At 38.1% G+C, this 24214-nt stretch overlaps 1 protein-coding gene across 4 annotated transcripts in view; it reads left to right on the forward strand.

Moving 5' to 3' along the window:
• The window catches only part of PDE11A (phosphodiesterase 11A), a 403729-nt gene that overhangs the window by 173783 nt on the left and 205732 nt on the right, over positions 1-24214 (forward strand). For 3 of the 4 annotated variants that reach the window (XM_081579583.1, XM_081579584.1, XM_081579587.1), the window contains one exon: positions 5188-5252. In XM_081579583.1, coding sequence (XP_081435709.1) covers positions 5188-5252 — 65 coding nt within the window. Of the gene's footprint in view, positions 1-5187; positions 5253-8562; positions 8783-24214 lie in introns of all 4 variants that reach the window. The other variant, XM_081579585.1, reaches the window with a different exon arrangement.

The raw sequence follows: 24214 nt of genomic DNA on the forward strand, positions 1-24214 counted from the left end.
AATTTTTTTTTTTCTTTTACTTTCACATGTGTAGCCCTGGTGCCTATTTCACTACTCAACAAATGCACTCAGTACATATTTGTTGTATCAAATAACAGTTTTCTAAAAGTTGAAAACTTAATCCTTGCAAAAAGCTAAAACAAGCATGTATCAAAGATGTAGTTAACTCACTAATGAGAAAAGTCAACAAGATAGTGGTCAGTTCTAAAATAGTCACTGAAAGAATGTAGGCACAAGATTGCTGTGTGTGGTTGCTTACTAAGTTGCTTCAGTCGTGTCTGACTGTTTGTGACCCAGCGGACTGTAGCCCACCAGGCTCCTTCTCTGTCCATGGGATTCTCCAGGCAAGAATACTGGGGTGGGTTGCCACGCCATCCTCTGGGGGATCTTCCTGATTCAGGGATCAAACCCACATCTATTACTTCTCCTGCATTGGCAGGCAGGTTCTTTACCACCTGTATCTTCCAGGGCTTCCCTGGTAGCTCGGATGGTAAAGAATCTGCCTGTAATACAGGAGACCAGAGTTCAATTCCTAGATCAGGAAGATCCCCTGGAGGAGGGAATGGTTATCCACTTTCCAGTATTCTTGCCTGAAGAATCCCATGGATAGAGGAGCCTGGTGGACTATAGTCCATAGGGTTGCAAGGAGTCAGACATAACTAACACTTTTACTGTCTTCCAGGACAATAAAATTTTAAATTATGGGCTTATCTTTTCTTCTGCACAGAAGCCATTCCCATTTCTACTTGAATAAAATTCATTTGCATTGCTACAGGACACAAATCATTTTCATAATGTCAAGCTATTCTTTCATGCCCCAGTGACTTCCTGAGTGACAGCATTCACCCTCCTTGTTGTGAACTTCTGTTCAGTTACTGCCCAGTTATTACGGGGTACCCATCCTCAACATATGTGTTCAAACCACAAGCCTCATGATGACTTCCCTGTGTTTACGCCTTATCTCCTTTCCATGTAGACCAGTCACATTCAGATTACAAGGGGCAAGCTTCCTGAGTGCCACAAGTTACCCTCCGTATGACCCTCAATAAAGGCCCTTACCCAGGGGTCCTTGATCTGCTCTCTTCCTTTTGTAACCTGTAATGACCAAACTTCGAGCTTTGGGTGACTTTCTGTGCCCTCCTTTCCAGGACCTGTATGATAAATCATTTAGTTTCACATGCCTTTCTGAGTGTAATTTCTGTAGCCATGTTTAGAGTGAGCCTCAAAGACCCCACAAAGGGGACTTACCCCTCCTCACCATTTACAATCCAGTTGGTATCAGTTTTTCAGAAACTAACCTCTCTCCTTTCAGAATTGTAAAGTATTCTAATCAGTAGTAAAAATTAAGCCAAGTAAAATTCAGGTATGACCTAAATCAAATCTGTTATGATTATACAGTGAAAGTAACAAATAGAGTCAAGGGATTAGATATGATAGACAGAGTGCCTGAAGAACTATGGGTGGAGATTCGTGACATTGTACAGGAGACAAAACCATCCCAAAGAAAGACAAATGTGAGAAGGCATAGTGATTGTCTGAGGACGCTTTACAAATAGCTGAGGAAAGAAGATAAGTGAAAGATAAGGGAGAAAGAGAAAGATAAACCCAACTGAATGCAGAATTGCAGAGAGAGCAAGGAGAGATAAGAAAACCTTCTTAAGTGAACAGTGATTCTTGCCACTTCTACCTAATCTCTTCTGCTTCTGTTAAGTCATTACTCTTTCTGTCCTTTATTGTGCCCATCCTTGCACAATCCTTGTGCCATCCTTGGTATTTCCAACTTTCTTGAAGAGATTTCTAGTCTTTCCTATTCTGTTATTTTCCTCTATTTCTTTGCATTGTTCACTTAAGAAGGCTTTCTTATCTCTCCTTGCTCTCTCTGCAATTCTGCATTCAGTTGGGTGTATCTTTTTCTTTCTCCCTTGCCTTTCACTTCTCTTCTTTCCTCAGCTATTTGTAAAGTCTCCTCAGACAACCGCTTTGCCTTCTTATATTTCTTTTTCTTTGGGATTGTTTTGGTCACTGCCTCCTGTACAGTGTCACAAACCTCCATTCATAGTTCTTCAGACACTCTGCCTACCAGATCTAATCCCTTGAATCTGTTCATCACCTACACTATATAATCATAAGGGATTTGATTTAGGTTATACCTGAATGGCCTAGTGGTTTTCCCTACTTTCTTCAATTTAAGCCTGAATTTTGCAATAAGGAGCTGATGATCTGAACCACAGTCAGCTCCTGGTATTGTTTTTGCTGACTGTATAGAGCTTCTCCATTTTCATCTGCAATGAATATAATTAATCTGATTTAGGTATCGATCATTTGGTGATGTCCATGTGTCGAGTCATCTCATGTATTGTTGGAAAAAGCTGTTTCCTACGACCACTGTGCTCTCTTGGCAAATCTCTATTAGGCTTTGCCCCACTTCATTTTTGTACTTTCATTTTGTACTCCAAGGCCAAATTTGCCTGTTTCTCCAGATATCTCTTGGCTTCCTACTTTTGCATCCCAATCCCCTATGATAATAAGGACATCTTTCATTTTGGTGTTAGTTCTAGAAAGTGTTGTAGGTCTTCATAAAACTGATCAGCTTCAACTTCTTCAGCATTAGTGGTTGGGGCATATACTTGGATTACTGTGATGTTGAATGGCTTGCCTTGGAAACAAACTGAGATCATAATGTCATTTTTGAGATTATACCCAAGTTCTGCATTTTGTACTGTTTTGTTGACTATGAGGGCTACTCTGTTTCTTCTAAGAGATTCTTGCCCACAGTAGTAGATTTAATAGTTATCTGAATTAAATTTGCCCATTCCCGTCCACTTAAGTTCACTGTTTCCTAAGATGTCAATGTTCACTCTTGCCATCTCCTGCTTGACTACGAACAATTTACCTTGATTCATGGACCTAACATTCCAGGTTCCTATGCAATATTGTTCTTTACAGCATTGGACTTTACTTTCACCACAAGATATATCCACAACTGAGTGTTGTTTCCACTTTAGCCCTGCTGCTTCATTCTTTCTAGAACTATCAGTAATTACCTTCTACTCTTCCCTAGTAGTTTTTGCTGTGTAATAAATGAGCCCCAAATTGTTTACGCTTACAGATCTTGTGCATTTGGAGAGGGAATAGCCAGGATGGTTTGCCTCTTTCTAGGATATCTGGAACCACACTTAGAAAAATTTGGAGATCATGGGTAACTTAATGGCTGGGAACTAGAATCATCTGAAGGTTTCTTTGCTTATATGTCTGGCACCTGGGCTGAAAGGGCTTAAAAACTGGAGCTGCTGACCAGAGCATCTACATGTGACTCCTCTGTGTGGTTGCCTCCCTTTACGCATAGTGTCTTCAGGGTAGTTGGGCTTCTTACATGGTGTCTCAGGACTCCAGGCACAAGTATTCCATTCCGATGACACAGAAGCTGCAGTGCCTTTTATGACAACCTCAGAAGGCACATTTAGTATCTCTTGTATATATTCTATTTGTTGTAGTGGTCTGAAGCCCGCCTAGATTCAAGGGGAGGAAACATAGACCCTACCACTTGGTAGCAGGGTGGCAGGGTCACATTGTAGAGAAGAATGTGGAATAGGAGAAACTGCTGTGGCCATCTTTGGAAAATCAAATTTGCCACAATGAGTGATTTTGTAGAGGCTTATTTCACATTAGAATATGAAATGAAATATGTCCTATAGTTGTGAAGGGTATTTCCTTTTAGTTGAGCTATTGTCACTGCCCTGCATTTAGCTAGTCACACACAATTTTCTTTGTGATGGGCTTTTCTTTCATCTTTTTCCTAATGTTACATTTTCTTAGTTTGGGTTCATTACCTCACTGATAAAGCTGTTTTAATATTTAATCTATTCCCAGTTCCCGAATCATTTTCTCAAGTGCCCATCAATTCCTTATAAGTGGTTAATTTAAATGGCCTTTGAAGCATGACTGCATCTGGCTAAGGCAAATCTAAATGTCAACCTTGAAAGCATCCAGTGACATTCAGATGACTCCTTTCAGTACAGGGACTCTTTTTCTGTCACGTGGTCTATCTTGTCAAAAGAGGGCCAGAAATCGTGCCTTTCCCACTCCATATTTTTAGTGTTGTTGAAATAAACTGGCACTCTAGAGGCATACTACTGCTGCTGCTGCTGCTAAGTCACTTGAGTCGTGTCCGACTCTGTGCGACCCCAGAGACAGCAGCCCACCAGGCTCCCCCATCCCTGGGATTCTCCAGGCAAGAACACTGGAGTGGGTTGCCATTGCCTTCTCCACTAGAGGCATACAGACCTGCTTTAATCCCAGTTGCCTCATTTAGTTGTGTGAAGCAGTACAAGTTTCTTAAAAATTATGGGTTAGTTTCCTCATCTATATACTGAAGGTAAAAATCCCCATTTTATAGAGTTGTAACAGGGAAATTAAATAATCAAAGAATCTTCTGATGTAGGGCCTAGTTTATAGGAAGGATTTAATAATAGCTAATGATGAGTTTGTAATAGGGAAATTAAGTAATCAAAGAACTTTCTGATGTAGGGCCTGGTTTATAGGAGAGACTCAGTAGTAGCTAATGATAAGAAACACTGCCTCTGCATTTTCTGTGCTCATAAATTCCCTGTCAGTAATAGGTCTTAATCAGGCTCTTGTACCAGTCATGCCGGTTTCACTAGACAGGGGAGGGAGGAAGTAGCCACACTAGGGATAATCTTTGAAGAAGGTGTCTTTTTTGAAGTTACCTTTTGCAGGTGGCAAAATAAAATTCACCTGAGAACAACCAGGGAAGTTAACTTTAGGAGCCTGGAGTTGATGGAGGGCAACCTTTTGAAGGATATTTTATCTCTACCAGCTTCTCCATGGATGGTGAACTGGGTTGCTAAAAGGGCAGGAAAAAAATTATTTCAAACAAGATGACCCTTTGCCTGACCACCACAGGGTTTTTACACCTTATTGTAAATATATTAATATATGCACATTTAGAAATATATTTAGACTTTAGCAATATGTGCCATGTAAGAAATAAGTTACAAAATGTAGGATAGAATTTTCTCTTTTCCCTTAGGATTTCTCCACTTAAAATCTGTCTTTAATCTCCAATTATTGTAATAGTCATTATAGAGATGAAAAATGCTTATTGGATTATTTTAAACTGTGAGAAAGCTTTAACTGACTGGGATTTATTGCCTTTCTGTGCGGCAGGTGGTGAAGTTTACCAAATCCTTTGAATTGATGTCCCCAAAGTGCAGTGCTGATGCTGAGAACAGGTAGGCTTGTGAGTTTCAGTTTTGTCTTTAATCCTCATCTTCGATCCTTGGTGTTGACAGCACAGCATAATTTCTGAGGACAGGAGTTGCTCTTTCTTTAGATCAGCAGGTGAAGCCAAATATCACCACTTTTCTGTATTTCAGAGTTTAAATAAAAACTACACTTAAAAAATACATGTATATATATATATCTAAAATTGCTAATGAATAAAGTCGATTTTAGATATTCCCTAACTACATAGATAACTTTTTTTTTTGCTTTATTTAGATCCTTTGTTTATCTTTCTCCCTTTTGTTAGCTTGTGTTTGACCATTAACCCCTGGGGAAAAGAGTAAGAGCTTCCAGTAATTCATGTTTTGTCCCCATTGGTATCTTTGAAACTCTAGCAGGGTAAAAGTAAGGGTTGGGGACAATCAGTGAGTTTTCTGTTAGCTTTGAATTACCCTCAATAATAGTTTAGCTGCTACAAAAAATATTGATTCTTTTTATTTTGGTCAGCTCTAGAAGTGCTAAAAAGAAAAAAAAAAATAGTGAAATTGACCAAAATGCAAAAATATGGAGAAAGACAAATAAAGCATGATAATGATAATGATGACAATACCAGTGATGATAATATCAGCTAGATAAGCTATTTCCATTCATTCAGTGCTGAGTGTGCCAGGTACTATTCTAAATACTTTATAAACGTTGAATCCTGCCAAACAACTCAATGAAGTAGGCATCATTCCTCATGCATGACAGAGGAGAAAACCAAGGTTCAGTGCGTTTACATGACTTGTTCAAGGTCATGCAGCCAGTAAATGGTAGTTAAACCTCCGAACAAGATCATCTAAGAACTTAAAACCTCTGAATTTTGATCCCACTGCCACACATGGTCTATATAGAGTGAATGTCTGCTGGATTAATGTTGCCCAAATCTGGCTGGATCAATCAAAATCAAACCTGGAGAATTGAATAAAAACTAAAATTTCGGGACCCAAGTGAACAATTTTGATTCGATATGCTGAAAGAGAATCCCTAAAGATCATCTACATATTCAAAAGGCTCCCTGGGTAATACCTGTTTCAAGATGTAATTGTTATGGATAATTTGATTTTATGTATCTATTATTGCCTTTAATTCGGAAAATAGAAATCAGTACATTAAAATGGGCATTTCAGCTGCTTCACTTTTATCAAATGTATGAAATTTAATAAAAGAGTCCATTTATAATTCCATTTATATTCTTTTTTTCCTATTTTTGGCCACATCTCAAGGCATGCAGGATCTTAGTTTCCTGATCCACAAGGGATCAAACTCATGCCCCATTGGTGGAAGCATGGTGTCTTAACTACTGTACTGCCAGAGAAGTGCCTATAGAGCATTCTTGAAAAAGCAGAATTATAGGAGCAGAAAACAGATCAGTAGTTGCCAGGGTATGGAAGTGGAGAGAAGGGTTTACTACAAGGGGGTACAGGGAAATTTGGGGTTGTGAAGGAACCATTCTATGTCTTGCTGTGGTGGCAGTTGTATAGCTGCGTTTGCGAAAACTTGCAGTACTATGCACTTAAAAAGCATAAATTTTACTGTTTATAAATTATACCTTAAAATGGGAAGCAAGACCTTCTGTAAGAGGTTTTTGTTTTCAGGAAAATGTATGTTCACATCCATATTTAATGTCAGCTAATCTATACTTAAAAAAGATTTAGACATAAAGTTACTAGTGGTATATTCATTTTCCTAAAAAAATTCATGCAAAGTAGCATGAAACATTGGGTTGGCCAAAATGTTTGGGTTTTTCTGTAACATTTTGCAGAAATGTAAATGTTCTACTCATACTTACTCCTTTGGCTAATTACCACTTCATACAGGTTCTCTCTCTCATATGTGAAGGGGAAAGATTTCCTTTGAAATTCTAATACTTTAATATTGTTCTTTAAAAAAAAATACTAAATATGCCCTCATGGTCACCGCAAGAGTTAAGTATTTCATTATTTTTACTGCTGAGAGTACTTCTATGTCAAAATGAAATGACCCAAGGCCTAGACTACCCTTGGGAAACTTCTGATAATAAAAAAAGAAAGAAGGGTCAGATTTTCTTTAAAGACACATTTGAAAAGTGCCTTTGAACTTTGGCATTATGAGATAGTATTCTCCATCATTCTATTTGTGGCCTTTATGTAGAATATCCATTTATCTCAGAAGACCTTTCCTGCATCGTCTTGTAATTGTCCTCTGGTGGATGTGGGATCCTTTGGTCATTTATTGAAAGTTAAAGCAATAAAGACGAGTGGCTCTATCATTTACTTTGCCAACGGCCATGGAGGAGACATTGAAACAGGCTATGAGTCTACAAATCACAGCCCGCTCTCAACGTGCTGTAAATCCTTTCTTTAACCTTTCATCACTTAACATCTTCACTACAGATAATGTTCATTAGATACCTTAGTCCTCTGGACATCATTCAGAGTTATGACGGATAGTTCTTGAAGATAATGTCTAGGGCTTCATCCAACAATGTTTCAGGACACTATTTTAATTCTGATAAATTAATTTAATTTAAATTAATTTAATTCTCTGATTTAAAGCTTGCTGATTTTTATAGACAGTCCTTGAAGACTTTTTTAAAAACCAGTTCTGTTGCTGACTCATTATTTCTGCCTACTGTCTTATGTAGGTGATTCTTTTGTTTTGACCAGTCTCCTCTTGGTCTCCATGTAATTAATACCAAGCAGTTTGAGAGCTGGAAATGACTGATCCATCTCTCTCCATGTGTTTCTCTTTTGGGACTTTCTTGATGACTCTTCTAAGTGAAAAGATTCTCACTGGGTCATGATGGGCTTTTTCCACTGATAGGGACTTCTAATTGTTAGAAAGCTCTTTTATGTTGAATCAGATTTCTGTGCCTTCGACCTATTTGTCCTTTGGAGATAGTTATACCTTCATTAATTTTTTCATTCAACAGCCATATGGTGAGTACCTATTCTCCAATAGGTAATGGGGCTACAGAGAATTTATTTTAAAATCAGCAGTCTCTGCCCTCATGGAGCTCAAAGCCAATAAAGGGGGTAGGAGTAGGTTAAGAATGTAATATAACCATAACCAGATTTCACCAGCCCTCCAGACCATGACTATAAGTAAAGTCACAGTAACAGTGATAATTTATACTTGACTGCTTGGTCATTTCTCCCTTGTAGCATAAGAACCCAAGCCCTTTGTAAAAGCCACTCTTGAAGTAGCTCTCGGAATCCCTAAGGTTTTTTAAAATTTTCGTTGCTCACTCATCATTTCTTCAAGTGTCCCTAAGTCCTCTTTTTCTAAACACGGCAGAGTGGAACCTGTTGGCATGGACTTCCTGGCCCACTCCAGATTCCCATGGACCTCACTGGACCCCTCACCATTGCTATACCACAGCTCCCCAGCACTGTCTCACATGCACTGGTGGCCTTTCCAGATCCAGACAAGGCTGGCTAATCAGCGCAGGAGTGGGAAGAAGGTTCACTTTCCCTACCATGTGTTACAGTTTGCTGTCTGGCCCTCAATCAGTCCTGTATGTACCCTATATATATATATATATATAAAATTTTATATATATTATAAATTATATATATATAATTTTTTTTTTTACCAGTCTTTTAGTTCTTAAAGCTTTTATCTGCAGCCCTTCTTTTTCTATAGGACTTGGACCAAGTCCATGGGATCAGGCTTAGGACTGAGTCCCCAAACTGAGGGCCAGCCACTAAGTTGTTCTTTTGATTTCCCCACCTTTCTTCCATCTCTGCCACCAGGCTCAGAGGCTCAAGACCTCCTCCTCCCAGGAAGGCCCTTTCCTTCCATGCACGTCAGTTTGTACAAATAAATGCCCCCTCATGTAGAGATGTGTCCCAGATTAAGCTCATATGTCCTGCTATCAAGTAAATCATGATGGCAAAGCAGTTCAATATTTTCTGCAAAAATTATACATATATATAACTGGGGCTTGCCTGGTAGCTCAGACGGTAAAGAATCTGCCTGCAGTGCTGGAGACCTGGCTTCTGTTCCTGGGTTGGGAAGATCCCTTGGAGAAGGGAATGGCTACCCACTCCAATATTCTTGCCTGGGAAATCCCATGAGCTCATGGGTGACAGATGAGTGTCATCTGAGTGAGTGACAGATGAGCCTGGCGGGCTACAGTCCATGGGATCACAAAGAGACAACTGAATGACTAACACTTTGACTTTTTTCATATGTATAACTGATTCACTTATAGCAGTACAGCAGAAATTAACACAACATTCTAAAGCAACTATAGCCCAATAAAAATTAATTTAACAAGTAACGAAATGAGTTTCTCTGCTAAAGAAAAGGTTTGTACTAGGTGACATTTTAATATAGAGGAAGGGACACCCAACTCATCTGGGGAAAACTGGAAGGTGATCCTCAGGGAGAGCTTTCAGACATGGTGGAACTTCACTTAGATCCTGTAGGTAATGGGAAGTTAGTGACACCACAACCTCCCAGGGACAATAAACGTTGTAAACAGAAGCAGAAAAGTGGGAGAGAAAACATGGCGTGTTTCAGGATCTTTAATAGCTATGATCTGTTGTTACGAGGGTCATTGTAATTGATGGTGATGGCCCTTTGCTCCTCCTAAGGATACCCAACTCCCCAGAATGCCATCTGATGGGGATTTGGGAACTACTTGGTCCTTCTCAGCTGCTCAGACCCTCTTAATTGCCCTAGAGCCTGACTACATGCTTGCTTACTCGTAGGAGAGTAAGCAGGTAGTGAGTGACATGTTAAGATTTTTCTTGAAAAATCATCTGGGCAGTAGTGTGGAAGGACCAGAGAATGGCAAGCTAAAGTCACCAAGGGTTAAATCTAGTTCCTTACCCACTTGGCAGTGGTTCAGTCCTGAAAGACTGCACAGATCCACTGTACTTACCTTTTCCAGATGAGCAACTGCTATTTTTAGACTATTTTCATATTTCATGGTCCCAGACTCTTCACCACTTTTTTGATTTTCCTATGGGTATGCCCCCCAGCTTGCTTGAGTCCTTCTTACTCTGGTATTAAGAATGGAACATGGTTTTCTGGTTTTTTTCAGAATCATAACAAATTAGAAAGGACATGTGCCTCTCTTTTTCAGTATATAATATTGTTGATGCATTTATTATTCCAGCCTTCTGTGTTTATGAATACTAACTTTCAATACTGACTTTACAAAAAAATTAAGATCTTTTCTGATCTATTTGACCCTCCCCCTCCTCAGATCTCACTTTAGGACCTCTCCTGTGAAGCCTGACTTAATAATATTTAGTGAACTAGCCTGAATAAACTTTCTTGAATCTCTTATTCAAGCTTTAATGAACCTTTTTCTGCCCTCATTGGAAATAGGTAGTCTGAACTATCATATGTACCTGAAAGTAGGAATGAACATTCATGAAGATCTTAAGAATTAGAAATTTTTATTTAGTATAAAATATATTTGGCCAGATTTTACTGATGTATCACCTAAGTATAAATATGGACACTTTGGAAATTGCACTTTCTCAACACCGCTACTTGAAGAATTTTTTTAAAAAGTTAAATGTCTGTAATTTCTAGAAGGTAACAACCGACTAAAAGGATATTTTCACTTAATCATTTAATGGAATATAGTAGAAATAATTATTATTTAAAGCCCAAGTTCTGTAACCACTTCAGCATTTGGGGAGTAAGGCAGTTGAAGGGAAAAAATTTACTTCAATGGAAAGCCATCTTTTTTAAAGAAAATTTAATCTTCTTACTATAGTTTTCATTTAGTACAGCTGGAAGGGGAAGAGGAAAATAAAACTAGAAATCTCAGAGCAGTTAAAAGACAAGGCTTTCTGTTTAATGAGCCTGTCAGCATGCAGGTCAGACTGGAGAGTGGAGAGCTAAAGTGTTCTTTGAAAAGACAGAGGTGTATGTACGGTAGGTAGAGTAATGACGCCCTCAAAGATATCCAGATCTGAATATGTGAAATCTGTAAATGTTACTTGGCAAAAGGGACTTTGCAGATGTGACTAAGAATCTTGAGATGGGGGGATTATCCTGAATTATCTTGGTGGGTCAAGTGTAATCAAAGTGCAGCATTTCAGCATGAGGCCATGCATAACATCAGATCATTAAAACTTGCCACCATATTTAATTTTAAATAACAAAGTCAAACTAAAGGTGGTAGACAGAATTTGGGCCCCCATGACCTTCACCCGCTCTTGTCATATTCATGAATATATTACATTACATGGCCAAAGAGACTTTGCAGATGTAACTAAGGTAGTTAATAAATTGATGTTAAAATAGGGAGATTATTCTGGGATTAGCTAGGTGGATACAATGTAATCACAAACTCTTAAATACAGAGCTTTGTCCCAGTTGAGGATTAACAAGGAAGTTAGATAGGTGCAACAGAAGGTGGAAATCAGAGAAATTTGAAGTATGAGCAGGATTCAATGCATATTGCTGGCTTAAATATACACAGGTCCACATGTCAAGGAGATCAGGACCTCCATGCTACAACTACAGCAAATTGAACTCTTCCAACAACCTGAATGAGGTTGATTCTTCCCCAGAACCTCCCAAAGGGAATGAAGTTCTGTCAACACCATGATTTTGGTCTTGTGAGATCCTAAGCAGTAAATCCAGCCGACAAACGCCATAATAAATTTCTGATCTCCAAGAATTGTGCGATAATAAAAGAGTGTTGTTTTAAGCTGCTAATTTTGTAATAGATTGTTATGCAGAAATAGGAAATGAATGCAGTATTAGTGTATGAGTTTGAACCCCATATCGTATAAGAATAAGATTGAACTCGATGTTGCTGTGTGTGTGTATGTATGTGCACATCTTTTCTGCCCTGTGAAACACATGACCAGGAGCCCTACATGAACTTCCAAGTTATGTTAGGTCTTGACACAGTTTTCAAACATGTATCTGCACAGTCTAATAAAAGAATTGCTGGTGGCATGGCTGGACAACAGCAAACCCTTAAAATTTCTGTCAACACTCCAAGTAAGGGATACTTGAGGAAGGAAGGTAAGTCTGGTCGTTATCTAAAAACCTGCCAGTGATACCTCTTACTAAGTTTGGTAGAATGGCAGCATGGAAACTTGCAGGAGGGGTTGGCAGCAAGGAAGAGAGTCCTAAAGGTGATAGTGGAGCGCTCTTCCAAAAAAGGCTGCATCCTGGTGACTCAAAGCTCATATCTGTGAACATCGAAGACTCTGTATTGAAAAGTGATTCAGAAGAGTGACACTGAATTTGAAGAAACTTTAGAAACGTCTTAGTCAATTTCTTTTGATCATAAGTTTTCCTTCTATATATAATCAGCTTACATAGTAAAAATTTCCTTCAAGAGTGGCATATGATAAAGTTTATGTCTAATCTAAAAGATCTCTAAAATAAGATGAAAATATTAATATTTTAAGTGAAAAGAATACATTGACTCATTGCAGCATTTTTTGTCTTCTTTCAGTGGTTCAAAAATAACAGTGCATTTTACAATTGATTTATTTCAGATTCAATGAAATACTATGGCCCTTTCACATGTTTTTATTGTGGCTTTTCTATCCCTTAACTTATCTACATCTACCCCCTGAGGGTACATCTCAACTTTAAGAAGTATCTTGGAGACTTTTAGGGTTTATTTCATTTCTCAAATTGGATAGCCCTGTGATTCTTCTCAACAGTAGTTTTCTGCATTGCATTTTTGGGGTCAAAATACTCAAGTTTCAATGCCTTATTGATTTTTTTTCTTTTCTTTTTCAATTTTATGTGGAATCTAGTTTTATAAACAATTTTTTTTCCTTCTAGCACTCCTCACTTCTCTGTAACTCATTCTTTTAGGCTTCCAGCCCCCATGGCCCATCTGATCTTTTGAGAAGTGAGGAGGAACTGACTTCCATGAGATGTGACTATAATGAGACAAAACTATAGGATGAGCTCTAGCCTTGGGTCAAGAATCTGTAAACAAGACTCCTAGAGATGTTCTTTGTTTTTGTCCAGCAGCAGTGACATTTTCAGGAATAAACTTGGAATAGACTGTGTTAGCCTGGAGAGACTAAGTATGATGAGGATTTTGTTTGTCACGATTTACTGTGATTGTACCTTACAGTCATATTGTACATTTTATGACTCTGACATGAACCTGGCCCAGGTGAGGTGATCTCCAACAGTTATCTAGATTATGAATATGATTTTGGGCATGTGATTCCAGAAAGTGTGATGTGACTCATCCCTGCTTGGACATTACCACTGAAAAGCATGCCATCCTGATGATGCTTTGGGGAATTAGAAATTCTGCTCCTACCATGGACAATGTTGCTAATATCTTTACCATGAATCCTAACTGTGCCAACTTCAGTATGTATCCCCTAGCTTGTGACTTTCAACCTTTTTTATTGCAACCTACAGTGAAAGTAAACATTTTATATCCAAACCTAGTTAATGTATATAAATATATACACAAATGCACACACACATGTATCTAAAACATGTTTCTTGAAACTATACTTACCTTTACTATGTATGTATCTTCTGATTTAGTCTATTCTTTAAAAAAAAAAAAAAACCATCTGCTGTCTGTACCCACAGAATTAATTTCATTATTCACTATATTGTTGTGACCCACAACAAAACTTTAGACATTTAAGACATTTTTGATTAACACTTGCAGTGTGTGTGGCCTCAATCAGTGCCTCTGCTGGTTATTTTAAAATGTAAGAGTTGTGTGAAACTGATTTTTCACACAAACATTTCAGAACTTCTGCACTCAAATACATTTTGTTGTTGTTGTTCAGTTGCTAAGTCGTGCCCGACTCTTTGCAACCCCATGACTGCAGAACGCCAGACTTCCCTGTCCTTCACTGTCTCCCAGAGTTTGCGGAAATTCATGTCCATTGAGTTGGTGATGCTCTGTAACCATCCTCTGCTGCCCTCTTCTCCTTTTGCCTTCAATCTTACCCTGCGTCAGGGTCTTTCCAGTGAGTCAGCTCTTTGTATCTGGTGGGCAAAGTATTGGAGCTTCAGCTTCAGCATCCGTCCTTCCAATGAATATTCAGGACTGATTTCCTTTAGGATTGACTGGTTTGATCTCCTTGCTGTCCAAGGGACTCAAGAGTACTTTCCAGCACAATTCAAAAGCATCAATTCTTCGGTGCTCAGCCTTCTTTATGGTCCAATTTTCACATCTGTACAAGACTACTAGAAAAACCATTTGTATATGACTACTAGAAAACCAAGAACTACTAGAAAAAAATCTTTGACTATATGGACCTTTGTCGACAAAGTGATGTCTTTGCTTTTCAATATGCTGTCTAGGTTTGTCATAGCTTTCCTTCCAAAGAGTAAACGTCTTTTAATTTCATGGCTACAGTCACTGTTCGCAGTGATTTTGGAGCCCAAGTAAATAAAATCTGTCACTGCTTCTATGTTTTTCACCCTCTATTTGCCATGAAGTGATGAGACCAGATGCCATGATCTTAGTTTTTTTTAATGTAGAGGTTTAAGCCAGTTTTTCAATCAAATACATATTTTACTTCAAATTAGGCACCTTGGGGAGAATTTGTTTGAGGTATATATATATTCGTCTTTTTACTTTTAAACTGTTTGTGCCTTTGAACCTAAAGTATGTCTCTAACAAACAGCATATAGTTGTTATATGGGCTCATGTTATTGTATCTGATCTGCCAATCTTGGCCTTTTGTTTGGAGTGTTTAATTCATTTATATTTAAAATGATTACTTATAAAGTAGAATTTACATCTACCTTTTTTGTTTTCTACATGTCTTAAGTCTCTTTGTCCCTCAATTTCTTCATTTCTGCCTTCTTTTGTAGTAAACAGATAGTTTTTAATGTGTCATTTAAATTATCTTGTCATCTCTTTTATTATTTTTTCAATGATTTTCTTAGTGATTGCTCTGGGGATTACAATTAACATATTAACTTGTAACAGTCTAATTTGGATTAATACCAACTAAATTTTTATAGTACAAAAAAATTTACTCATATAGTTCCCACCCTTGTATTATTGTTGACTTACAAATTGTATTTTTTACATTATAAACCCATAAATAAATTATTACTATTGTTTCATTATGCAGTTGTCTTTTAAATGAGATAGGAGAGAAAAAAAGGTTACAAACAAAAAATACACTTATGCTATCTTTTGTGTTTATTATAGAGTTACCTTTTTCAGTGCTCTTTACTTCTTCATGTGGGTTTAGATTACTCTCTAGTGTCCTTTAATTTCAGCCTGAATGACAACCTTTAGTATTTCTTCTAGGCCACGTCTGCTGGTACTGAATCTTCTCAGTTCTTGTTTATCTGAAAATGTCTTCACCCCGCCTTTATTTTTAAAGTATAATTTTTCTGGATATACAGTTCTTCCTTAATGGTCTTTTCCTTTGAGCACTTTGACTATGTCACTCAACTGCCTTCTGGCTTCGATTAGTTTTCAATAGTCTGTTAATGATATGTCTAGGTGTGGATCCTTGTGAGTTTATCTTACGTGGATTTTGTTGGGCTTCTTAAATGTATAGATTAATGTTTCTTTCGATCAATACTGAAATCAGAGTGAATATACTCTTCACAGCCAAGGATGGAGAAGCTCTATACAGTCAGCAAAAACAAGACCGGGAGCTGACTGTGGCTCAGATCCTGAACTCCTTATTGCCAAATTCAGACTTAAATTGAAGAAAGTAGGGAAAACCACTAGACCATTCAGGTATGACCTAAATCAAATCCCTTACAACTATACAGTGGAAGTGACAAATAGATTCAAGGGATTAGATCTGATAGACAGAGTGCCTCATGAACTATGGACGGAGGTTCGTGACATTGTATAGGAGGCAGGGATCAAGACCATCCCCAAGGAAAAGAAATGCAAAAAGCCAAAACGGTTGTCTGAGGAGGCCTTACAAATATCTGTGAATAGAAGAGAAGTGAAAGGCAAAGGAGAAAAGGAAAGATATACCCATTTGAATGCAGAGTTCCAAAGAATAGCAAGGAGAGATAAGAAAGCCTTCTTCAGAGATCAATGCAAAGAAATAGAGGAAAACAACAGATTGGGAAAGACTAGAGGTCTCTTCAAGAAAATTAGAGATACCATACCAAGGGAACATTTCATGCAAAGATGGGCACAACATAGGACAGAAATGGTATGGACCTAACAGACGCAGAAGATATTAAGAAGAGGTGGCAAGAATACACAAAAGAACTATACAAAAAATCTTCATGACCCAGATAATCATGATGTTGTGATCACTCACCTAGAGCCAGACATCCTGGAATGTGAAGTCAAGTGGGCCTTAGGAAGCATCACTACAAACAAAGCTAGTAGAAGTGATGGAATTTCAGTTGAGCTATTTCAAATCCTAAAAGATGATGCTATGAAAGTGCTACACTCAATATGCCAGCAAATTTGGAAAACTCAGCAGTGGCCGCAGGACTGGAAAAGTCAGTTTTCATCCCAATCCCAAAGAAAGGCAATGCCAAAGAATGCTCAAACTAACGCACAATAGCACTCATCTCACACACTAGTAAAGTAATACTCAAAATTCTCCAAGCCAGGCTTCAACAGTATGTGGACCATGAACTTCCAGATGTTCAAGCTGGTTTTAGAAAAGGCAGAGGAACCAGAGATCAAATTGCCAACATCCACTGGATCATTGAAAAAGCAAGAGAGTTCCAGAAAAATATCTACCTCTGCTTTATTGACTATGCCAAAGCCTTTGACTGTGTGGACCACAACAAACTGTGGAAAATTCTGAGAGAAATGGGAATACCAGACCACCTGACCTGCCTCTTGAGAAATCCCTATGCAAGCCAGGAAGCAACAATTAGAACCATACATGGAACAACGGACTGGTTCCAAATAGAGAAAGGAGTACATCAAGGCTGTATACTGTCACCCTGTTTATTTAACTTATATGCAGAGCACATCATGAGAAATGCCAAGCTGGATGAAGCACAAGCTGGAATCAAGATTATTGGGATAAATATCAATAACCTCAGATATGCAGATGACACCACCCATAGCAGAAAGTGAAGAAGAACTAAAGAGCCTCTTGATGAAAGTGAAAGAGGAGAGTGAAAAAGTTACCTTAAAACTCAACATTCAGAAAACTAAGATCATGGCATCTGGTCCCATCACTTCATGGGAAGTAGATGGGGAAACGGTGGAAACAGTGGCAGTCTTTACTTTTGGGGGCTCCAAAATCACTGCAGATAGTGACTGCAGCCATGAAATTAAAAGACACATCCTCCTTGGAAGAAAAGTTATGACCAGCCTAGACAGCATATTAAAAAGCAGAGACATTACTTTGCCAACAAAGGTCCATCTAGTCAAAGCCATGGTTTTTCCAGTAGTCATATATGGATGTGAGAGTTGGACTATAAACAGAGCTGAGCACCGAAGAATTGATGCTTTTGAACTGTGTTGTTGGAGAAGACTCTTGAGAGTCCCTTGGACTGCAAGGAGATCCAACCAGTCCATCCTAAAGTAACTCAGTCCTGAATATTCATTGGAAGGACGGATGCTGAAGCTGAAACTCCAATCCTTTGGCCACCAGATGTGAAAAACTGACTCATTTGAAAAGACTCTGATGCTAGGAAAGATTGAGGGCAGGAGGAGAAGGGGACGACAGAGGATGATATATTTTGATGGCATTACTGACTCAAAGGACATGAGTTTGAGTAAACTCCAGGAGTTGGCAATGTACAGGGAGGCCTGGCGTGCTGCAGTCCATGGGATGCAAAGAGTCGGACACAACTGAGCGACTGGACTGAACTGACTGAATGTTTATTTTAGTCAAATACGTGACATTTTCTCCCATGTTTATTCAAATATCCTTTCTTCTCCTTTTCTTGTCTCCTCTCTTTCTGAGACTTCCATTATGCATATGTTTATATGCTTAAAAGTTGCTGAGACTCTTTTCTTTCATTCTTTTTTCTTTCTGTCCCTCAGACCAGATACTCTCTATCTTCAATTAACTTATCTTCAAGTTAAATGATTCTTTTGGCTTCTCAAACCTCCTGTTGATCCCTCTTAGTGAATTTTCATTTCAATTATTATAATTTTCAATTCCAGAATTTTTTATTTGGTTCATTTTTATGATTTCCATCCCTTATTGATACTCTCCATTTGGTGAGACATTATTCTCATGTTTTTCTTTGGGTTCTTTTTTTGTGGGGGAGAGGGGGCGGAGTATGGTTTCCTTTATTTTGAACACATCTATAATAGCCAATTTAAAGTCTTTGTCTAGTAAGTCCAACATCTGGGCTTACTCAAGGCAGTTTCTGTTGATTGTTTTTTTTCCTGTTTATTTTTTTATTTCTCTCTCTCTCTTGATTCAAAACTGAATAATTTAAATGAAAACTGGAAATAATATCAACTTCTCACTCATTCCCTCCAGGGTTTGTTGTTGCTATATTTGCTTCTGTTATTGTTGTTTCTGCTATTTGTTGTTTACTGACCTTCAAGAACTATCTTTGTTGTGTGTGGCAACTGAATTCTCTGCTTAGTTAGCTCAGTTGTCAGCTAATGATTGGTTTGAGGTTTCCTTAAAAAAAAAAAGAACCAATAAGTCTTCCAGCCTTGTGAGGGTATCTTTGTGCATATGTGGGGTACCTTCAATTCTCTGACAGGAAGTTTACTTAGCTTTCACTTTCTGCTTTCACAGAACTTCAAGGTCAACCAGTGGTGGGAGTTTAGGACCTTCTCTGGTCTTTTCTGAGCATACATTCAACTCTATATTTCCAGGAATTAGTCAGAACTTTTCAAATCTCCCTAGTAATATCTTATTTCCACACTTCTTTTAGGTTTTCTGATCAGCTTCTTGTTAGCTCTAAGTATTTCTCTGTCTAAAGCAGTTGTGATATTAAAAAATTGTTGCCATTTTTCCCCCACAAATGCTTTGGGATAAAGGGTGTTCTTAGTGAGCAAGCTCCAAGTCAGGTCAAATAAAGAAAAGCTTTATGAGTGGAGGTTTCCATGGAGCTGCCAGTTAGGTCAAATAATAACAATTCTCTAGGGAATGTGACTTTTGGGGAGCTCTAAACCCGTTCTTCCTCTGCCAGTGGCTACTTGGCTACTGGTTTTCACAGCTAGCATAATTATGAGTCTGTTGGTTTTCACCATTACCCCAGAGCTTGAGATAGGGAGATGAGAATAAAGTAAGTTAAAATAACACACAACTTGCTGTCCTTATGGAGATTCAACTGTTTTTCTTGAATGAACACTCTTTGGATTTTTGTAAGCCTCTCTTTAATTTCTACAGTTTTCAAAAAGTTGATTTTGACCATTTTTTGGTAGTATGCTCATTCTTTTATGGAGGGACAAATTTTTAGTGGGCTTTACCAATTTGGAAAGTCTCTATGTTCTACTTACCTTCTTTGAAATTTCTCTATTACCTAGAGTAATAGGTTAGACAAACTTACACACTGATGTAAGACAGAATACTTCTATAGTATATCATGAATATATTCTCTTTTACTTCTTTGTTCATGGTTCTCCTTTCTTTGACTGTACCTCTGCTAGGAAGCATGTGATTGGTGTTTTGTAGGAATAAAAATGGGATACTTATTCTAATTTCAAGGAATGAAGAAAATCTTTAAAATATTAAACATTAAAATAGCACCATCACCACCATGACCAGTCATCTTGAAATGTAAGATTTGTGTTGTTGTGTAACTTCCTTTAAACAAGAACCTTAGGACATTCTTTTTGATTGTCTATTGTCTGGCAATTCAGGGCTGCTGAACCTTATTATGCCAATATTTAATGTTGCTAGTTGAAAAATGAAAGATCCAGATGGCCCAACTCCCTTTTGATTGTTTAGCAAGGAAGTGGATCAGTAGATCTGTCTTCCAGGCATCAGCAACTGAGCTCTGAGGCTCCCACTTGGTGCCAAGGCCACTTCTTTATCAGGGAGCTCCACTGTTAGAGTCATCTTGTTATATCCAACCTCCTTTTCCCACAAAATATAGAGAATGTTATATGGATGAAGTGTTGACACTGGAACAATTTATGCCTGACCTGATGCTTTTGAACTGTGGTGTTGGAGAAGACTCTTGAGAGTCCCTTGGACTGCAAGGAGATCCAACCAGTCCATCCTAAAGTAAATCAGTCCTGGATGTTCATTGGAAGGACTGATGTTGAGGCTGAAATCCAATGCTTTGGCCACCTAATGTGAAGAGCTGACTCATTGGAAAAGACCCTGATGCTGGGAAAGATTGAGAGCAGGAGAAGGAGGAGAAGGGGACGACAGAGGATGAGGGGGTTGGATGGCATCACCGACTCAATGGACATGAGTTTGGGTAAACTCCAGGAGTTGGTGATGGACAGGGAGGCCTGGTGTGCTGCGGTTCATGGGGCCACAAAGAATCAGACACTACTGAGTGACTGAACTGAACTGAACTGTGCAGGGATAATATCACTTTGATATTTCTGGGCTTATATGGGCCCAAATCCCCCTCCCCAAATATAGCCCTATTTTATAAATAACCTCCATGGCAGTAGTAATGTATGTGTCTACACCTCATTTGCATAATGCTAATTATAATAATCAAACATCAGTGAAGGAGAGAAAATATTTCTAATAAACTTTTGTGCCTTCCAAAAATCTTAGGAAACTCAAGGAAACATTTCCCAAACATCTAGCTTTCACCTCTCAAATATATTTAATTTTTTTTTTCTTTTTCCTGACTTAGAATATGAAGACTAAATGAAAGACAAACCTTCTCATTACCCTATTTATTTTGGGCCAATGGTATTGTCACTTTAGTAAGACTGTCACAGAGAAGGATAAAAGCCATAAAAACATTCTATGAAAACAAGGCACATGAAGAAGTACTGAGATCAAACATAAAATAGTAGCCTATGTAGGACAGCTGTCCCCTATATTGATGCCACACTGTAAACAGAATCATGGCAACTTGGAAGTCTTAATAATTGGTTTTTTTATGCTTTACTCTCTCATTTTTTTAGGTCTCTCATTTAACATGCCTTAGTTAATATTTTAACTAGGTTAAAATATTTTGTTAATATTTTATAATAAGTTAATATTTTAACAGTAAGTCCACTTCTCCTTTCTTGCTGTGTAGACATAGGCACAGGACTTGTGGGAAGGTATGCCCTCAATCCAGAGCAGATGGCTGGAGGTGCTCACAGGCGCCCCAAAAAGAAATGTGATAGGGATACTTGACACATCTAGATGGATAGAATTTTAATCTTATCCTTTATTGTGAACAGTTTTACCAGCTAGCATATTTTTACTTCAGCACCTTTCCAAATCTAACAGCAAAGCCACAGCCAAAAAACAGTAACATCTTTCCTGTCCCAGTAGATAAACAATTAAACAGACCACACCTCACCTAGTGTTTTTGATAAAAGAAGAATCTTTGAGCTACAAGGAACTAATAGTTAGTGAGAACTTTCTATGTGCTCTGCATTATTCAACATTATATTATTGTATCCTCAAGGCAACCCTGTAAAATGGGCTGTATTTCCCCTAATTTCTATTATGGAAACTAACAGTCAGAGTTATTAAAATTTGATCTGTAGTCTCACAGCAAGGAAATGTTGGGCCAAGATATAAAGAAAAACAAAAAATAGAAACAACCCCCCCAAACCCAGATTTGCTCAGCTATGAAACCAAGCAGTTGTCACTACATGATACTAAATTGTTAACACCAGCTACTCACAGTAATGCCATTTGACACCCAACTGAGAAGTGCAAGACACTTCCCAAAATGACACCAACTCCTTGGAGTGATAAATCTCATCATGCCAATTGTACAACTTGAGGAAATGAAGGACAGAAAATGTGTTATTTGGTTTCCATGTCTTAATTTCTGATAGCACAATGCCTAAAATGAGAAATACAAGTGTAATGATGTGTCCTCAAGATAGACCATAAAGGCAAGTCCATTAACAGTTTTAGGTCATGATAAAATTCAGGAAGGTCTGCAACTTAGAGCATCTTCCTCTCCCACCACAGTATAACAACTGACAGGCTGGTTCTACTTGCTAATTAAGTTCTCTCCCATTACCTTTTATATCTAAGACTTATTTGGTAACCTTCAAAGATATACTGAGGGCAGTAGGAAATTATTAATGTCCTAGATCTAGGCGTTTGAGATTCTCCTGCTGGGGTCCTAGCTTTTAGTTCAACTGATATTGACTTAGTTCCTTAATCTCCTAATTAAAAGACAACATCAAATAATGTTGCACAGCTCAAAGCTTCAGGAAGGACCCAGGGATAGACAGGCTTACTTGAGAAGAAAAAGTAAGAACGGGCATTTCTCTTTGTGAACCAAAAGTTCAGACTGACCTCCAGTCAATGAAGCAAGATGGAAACTAGTGCCAGGCGCAAAGTGTAGATCAAAAATCAGTTTTTGTTTACAAAGCATAAAGAAGAAATTTCTGTCTGGAAGAGTTCTTGGTGTTCCTGATTCTTCATCTCTCTGAATCCTACCCCCACTGGATAATACTCAGCCCATCAATTGATAATCAATCATGACCCAAAAATAAGAAAACAGATTGTGTCTATGTTGAAACTTCTATTCCTTACCCAATGATCTATTTTTAGTCAATGGTCACAGTTTTTTTTTTAATGATTGGTAACACATAAAGGAGAGTGTGTTAGTTCAATCTTGCAAATGTTAAATGTTAGGTGTCTGTGGATAATCAGGAGGAAATGTCCAGAAAGTGCTTAGATGCATATGTAGGGAACTTAGGACTCAATGGGCTGCTGACATGTGTGTGGGAACCATAAGTATAAATGTGGTTGTGTTTGTGCATGGAACCACACAATACAGAGGCTGGCCTCTTCTATTAGAGCCTTATTCATCACTTCTACAATTTAGTCTGAGTTTTAGCTCTACTATTCATTATACCAGTACAGAAAACCTCGCACTTCTAAAGCTTTAGTCCTGTTGTGGTTTTGTCTGAATTGCTTTTATCTTCTTTCTCTGCCAAATGACTCTTACTTATCCTCTTTATAAGATCAGCTTATACCAACTTCCTTTGTGAAATAGTTCCCAAATATCATTCCCACCCTAGACAGAATTGATCCGTCTTTTCTCTGTTCCCATAATGTCTTTACATCTTCATTTAGGGCATCATAATCCATTGTCATTGCTTATGAGCTTCCTGAAGGTGGGGCCTCTTTAGCTTCTGTCTATATCTCATTCTGTACAGGTAGGGGGAAGGGCTGAGGAGACCATATGTATATAGATGGGTTCCCATGTATCAGTTCCCTTTTGTCAGAAAAAAAGAAAAGATCCTTATAGATCACTTCATCCAAGATTCACCTATGACTTTCCAGCAGTTTGCAGCAGCCCAACTAATGGTCATTCTTGAAAGAGTGAAGTATTGGGAGTCTCTAGGAAAGACAAGTCCCATCACTTCATGGCTAATAGAAGGGGGAAAAGTGGAAACAGTGTCAGATTTTCATTTCTTGGGCTCCAAAATCACTGTGGACAGTGACTGCCGCCATGAAATTAAGACGCTTGCTCCTTGGAAGAAAAGCTATGACAAACCTAGACAGCACATTAAAAAGCAGAGACATTACTTTGCTGATAAAGGTCCATATAGTCAAAGCTATGGTCTTTCCAGTAGTCATGTATGGATGTGAGAGTTGGATTGTAAAGAAAGCTGAGCACTAAAGAATTGATGCCTTTGCAATTGTGCTGGAGAAGACTCTTGAGAGTCTCTTGGACTGCAGGGAGATCAAACCAGTCAATCCTAAAGGAAATCAGTCTCTCTGATTTTGAGAACAAAACCATAAATACAGACACAGTCTAATGATTAACATTATTTTATTCAGATATTTTGTTTTCTAATTTAGAGACTCATTTTGAGAATTAATTCTAAAAAATAGTCTTATATTTATTTTCATACAGTTTTCTATATTTGAACCTTTAGCTGAGAGAGGTTTTTCAGACAATTAAACTTGGTGAAGTTCCTCCTCTGGGGTAT

Source organism: Giraffa tippelskirchi, chromosome 3, assembly GCF_054371585.1.
Source record: "Giraffa tippelskirchi isolate mGirTip1 chromosome 3, T2T-mGirTip1v1.2.pri, whole genome shotgun sequence".
Taxonomy (NCBI): Eukaryota; Metazoa; Chordata; class Mammalia; order Artiodactyla; family Giraffidae; genus Giraffa; species Giraffa tippelskirchi.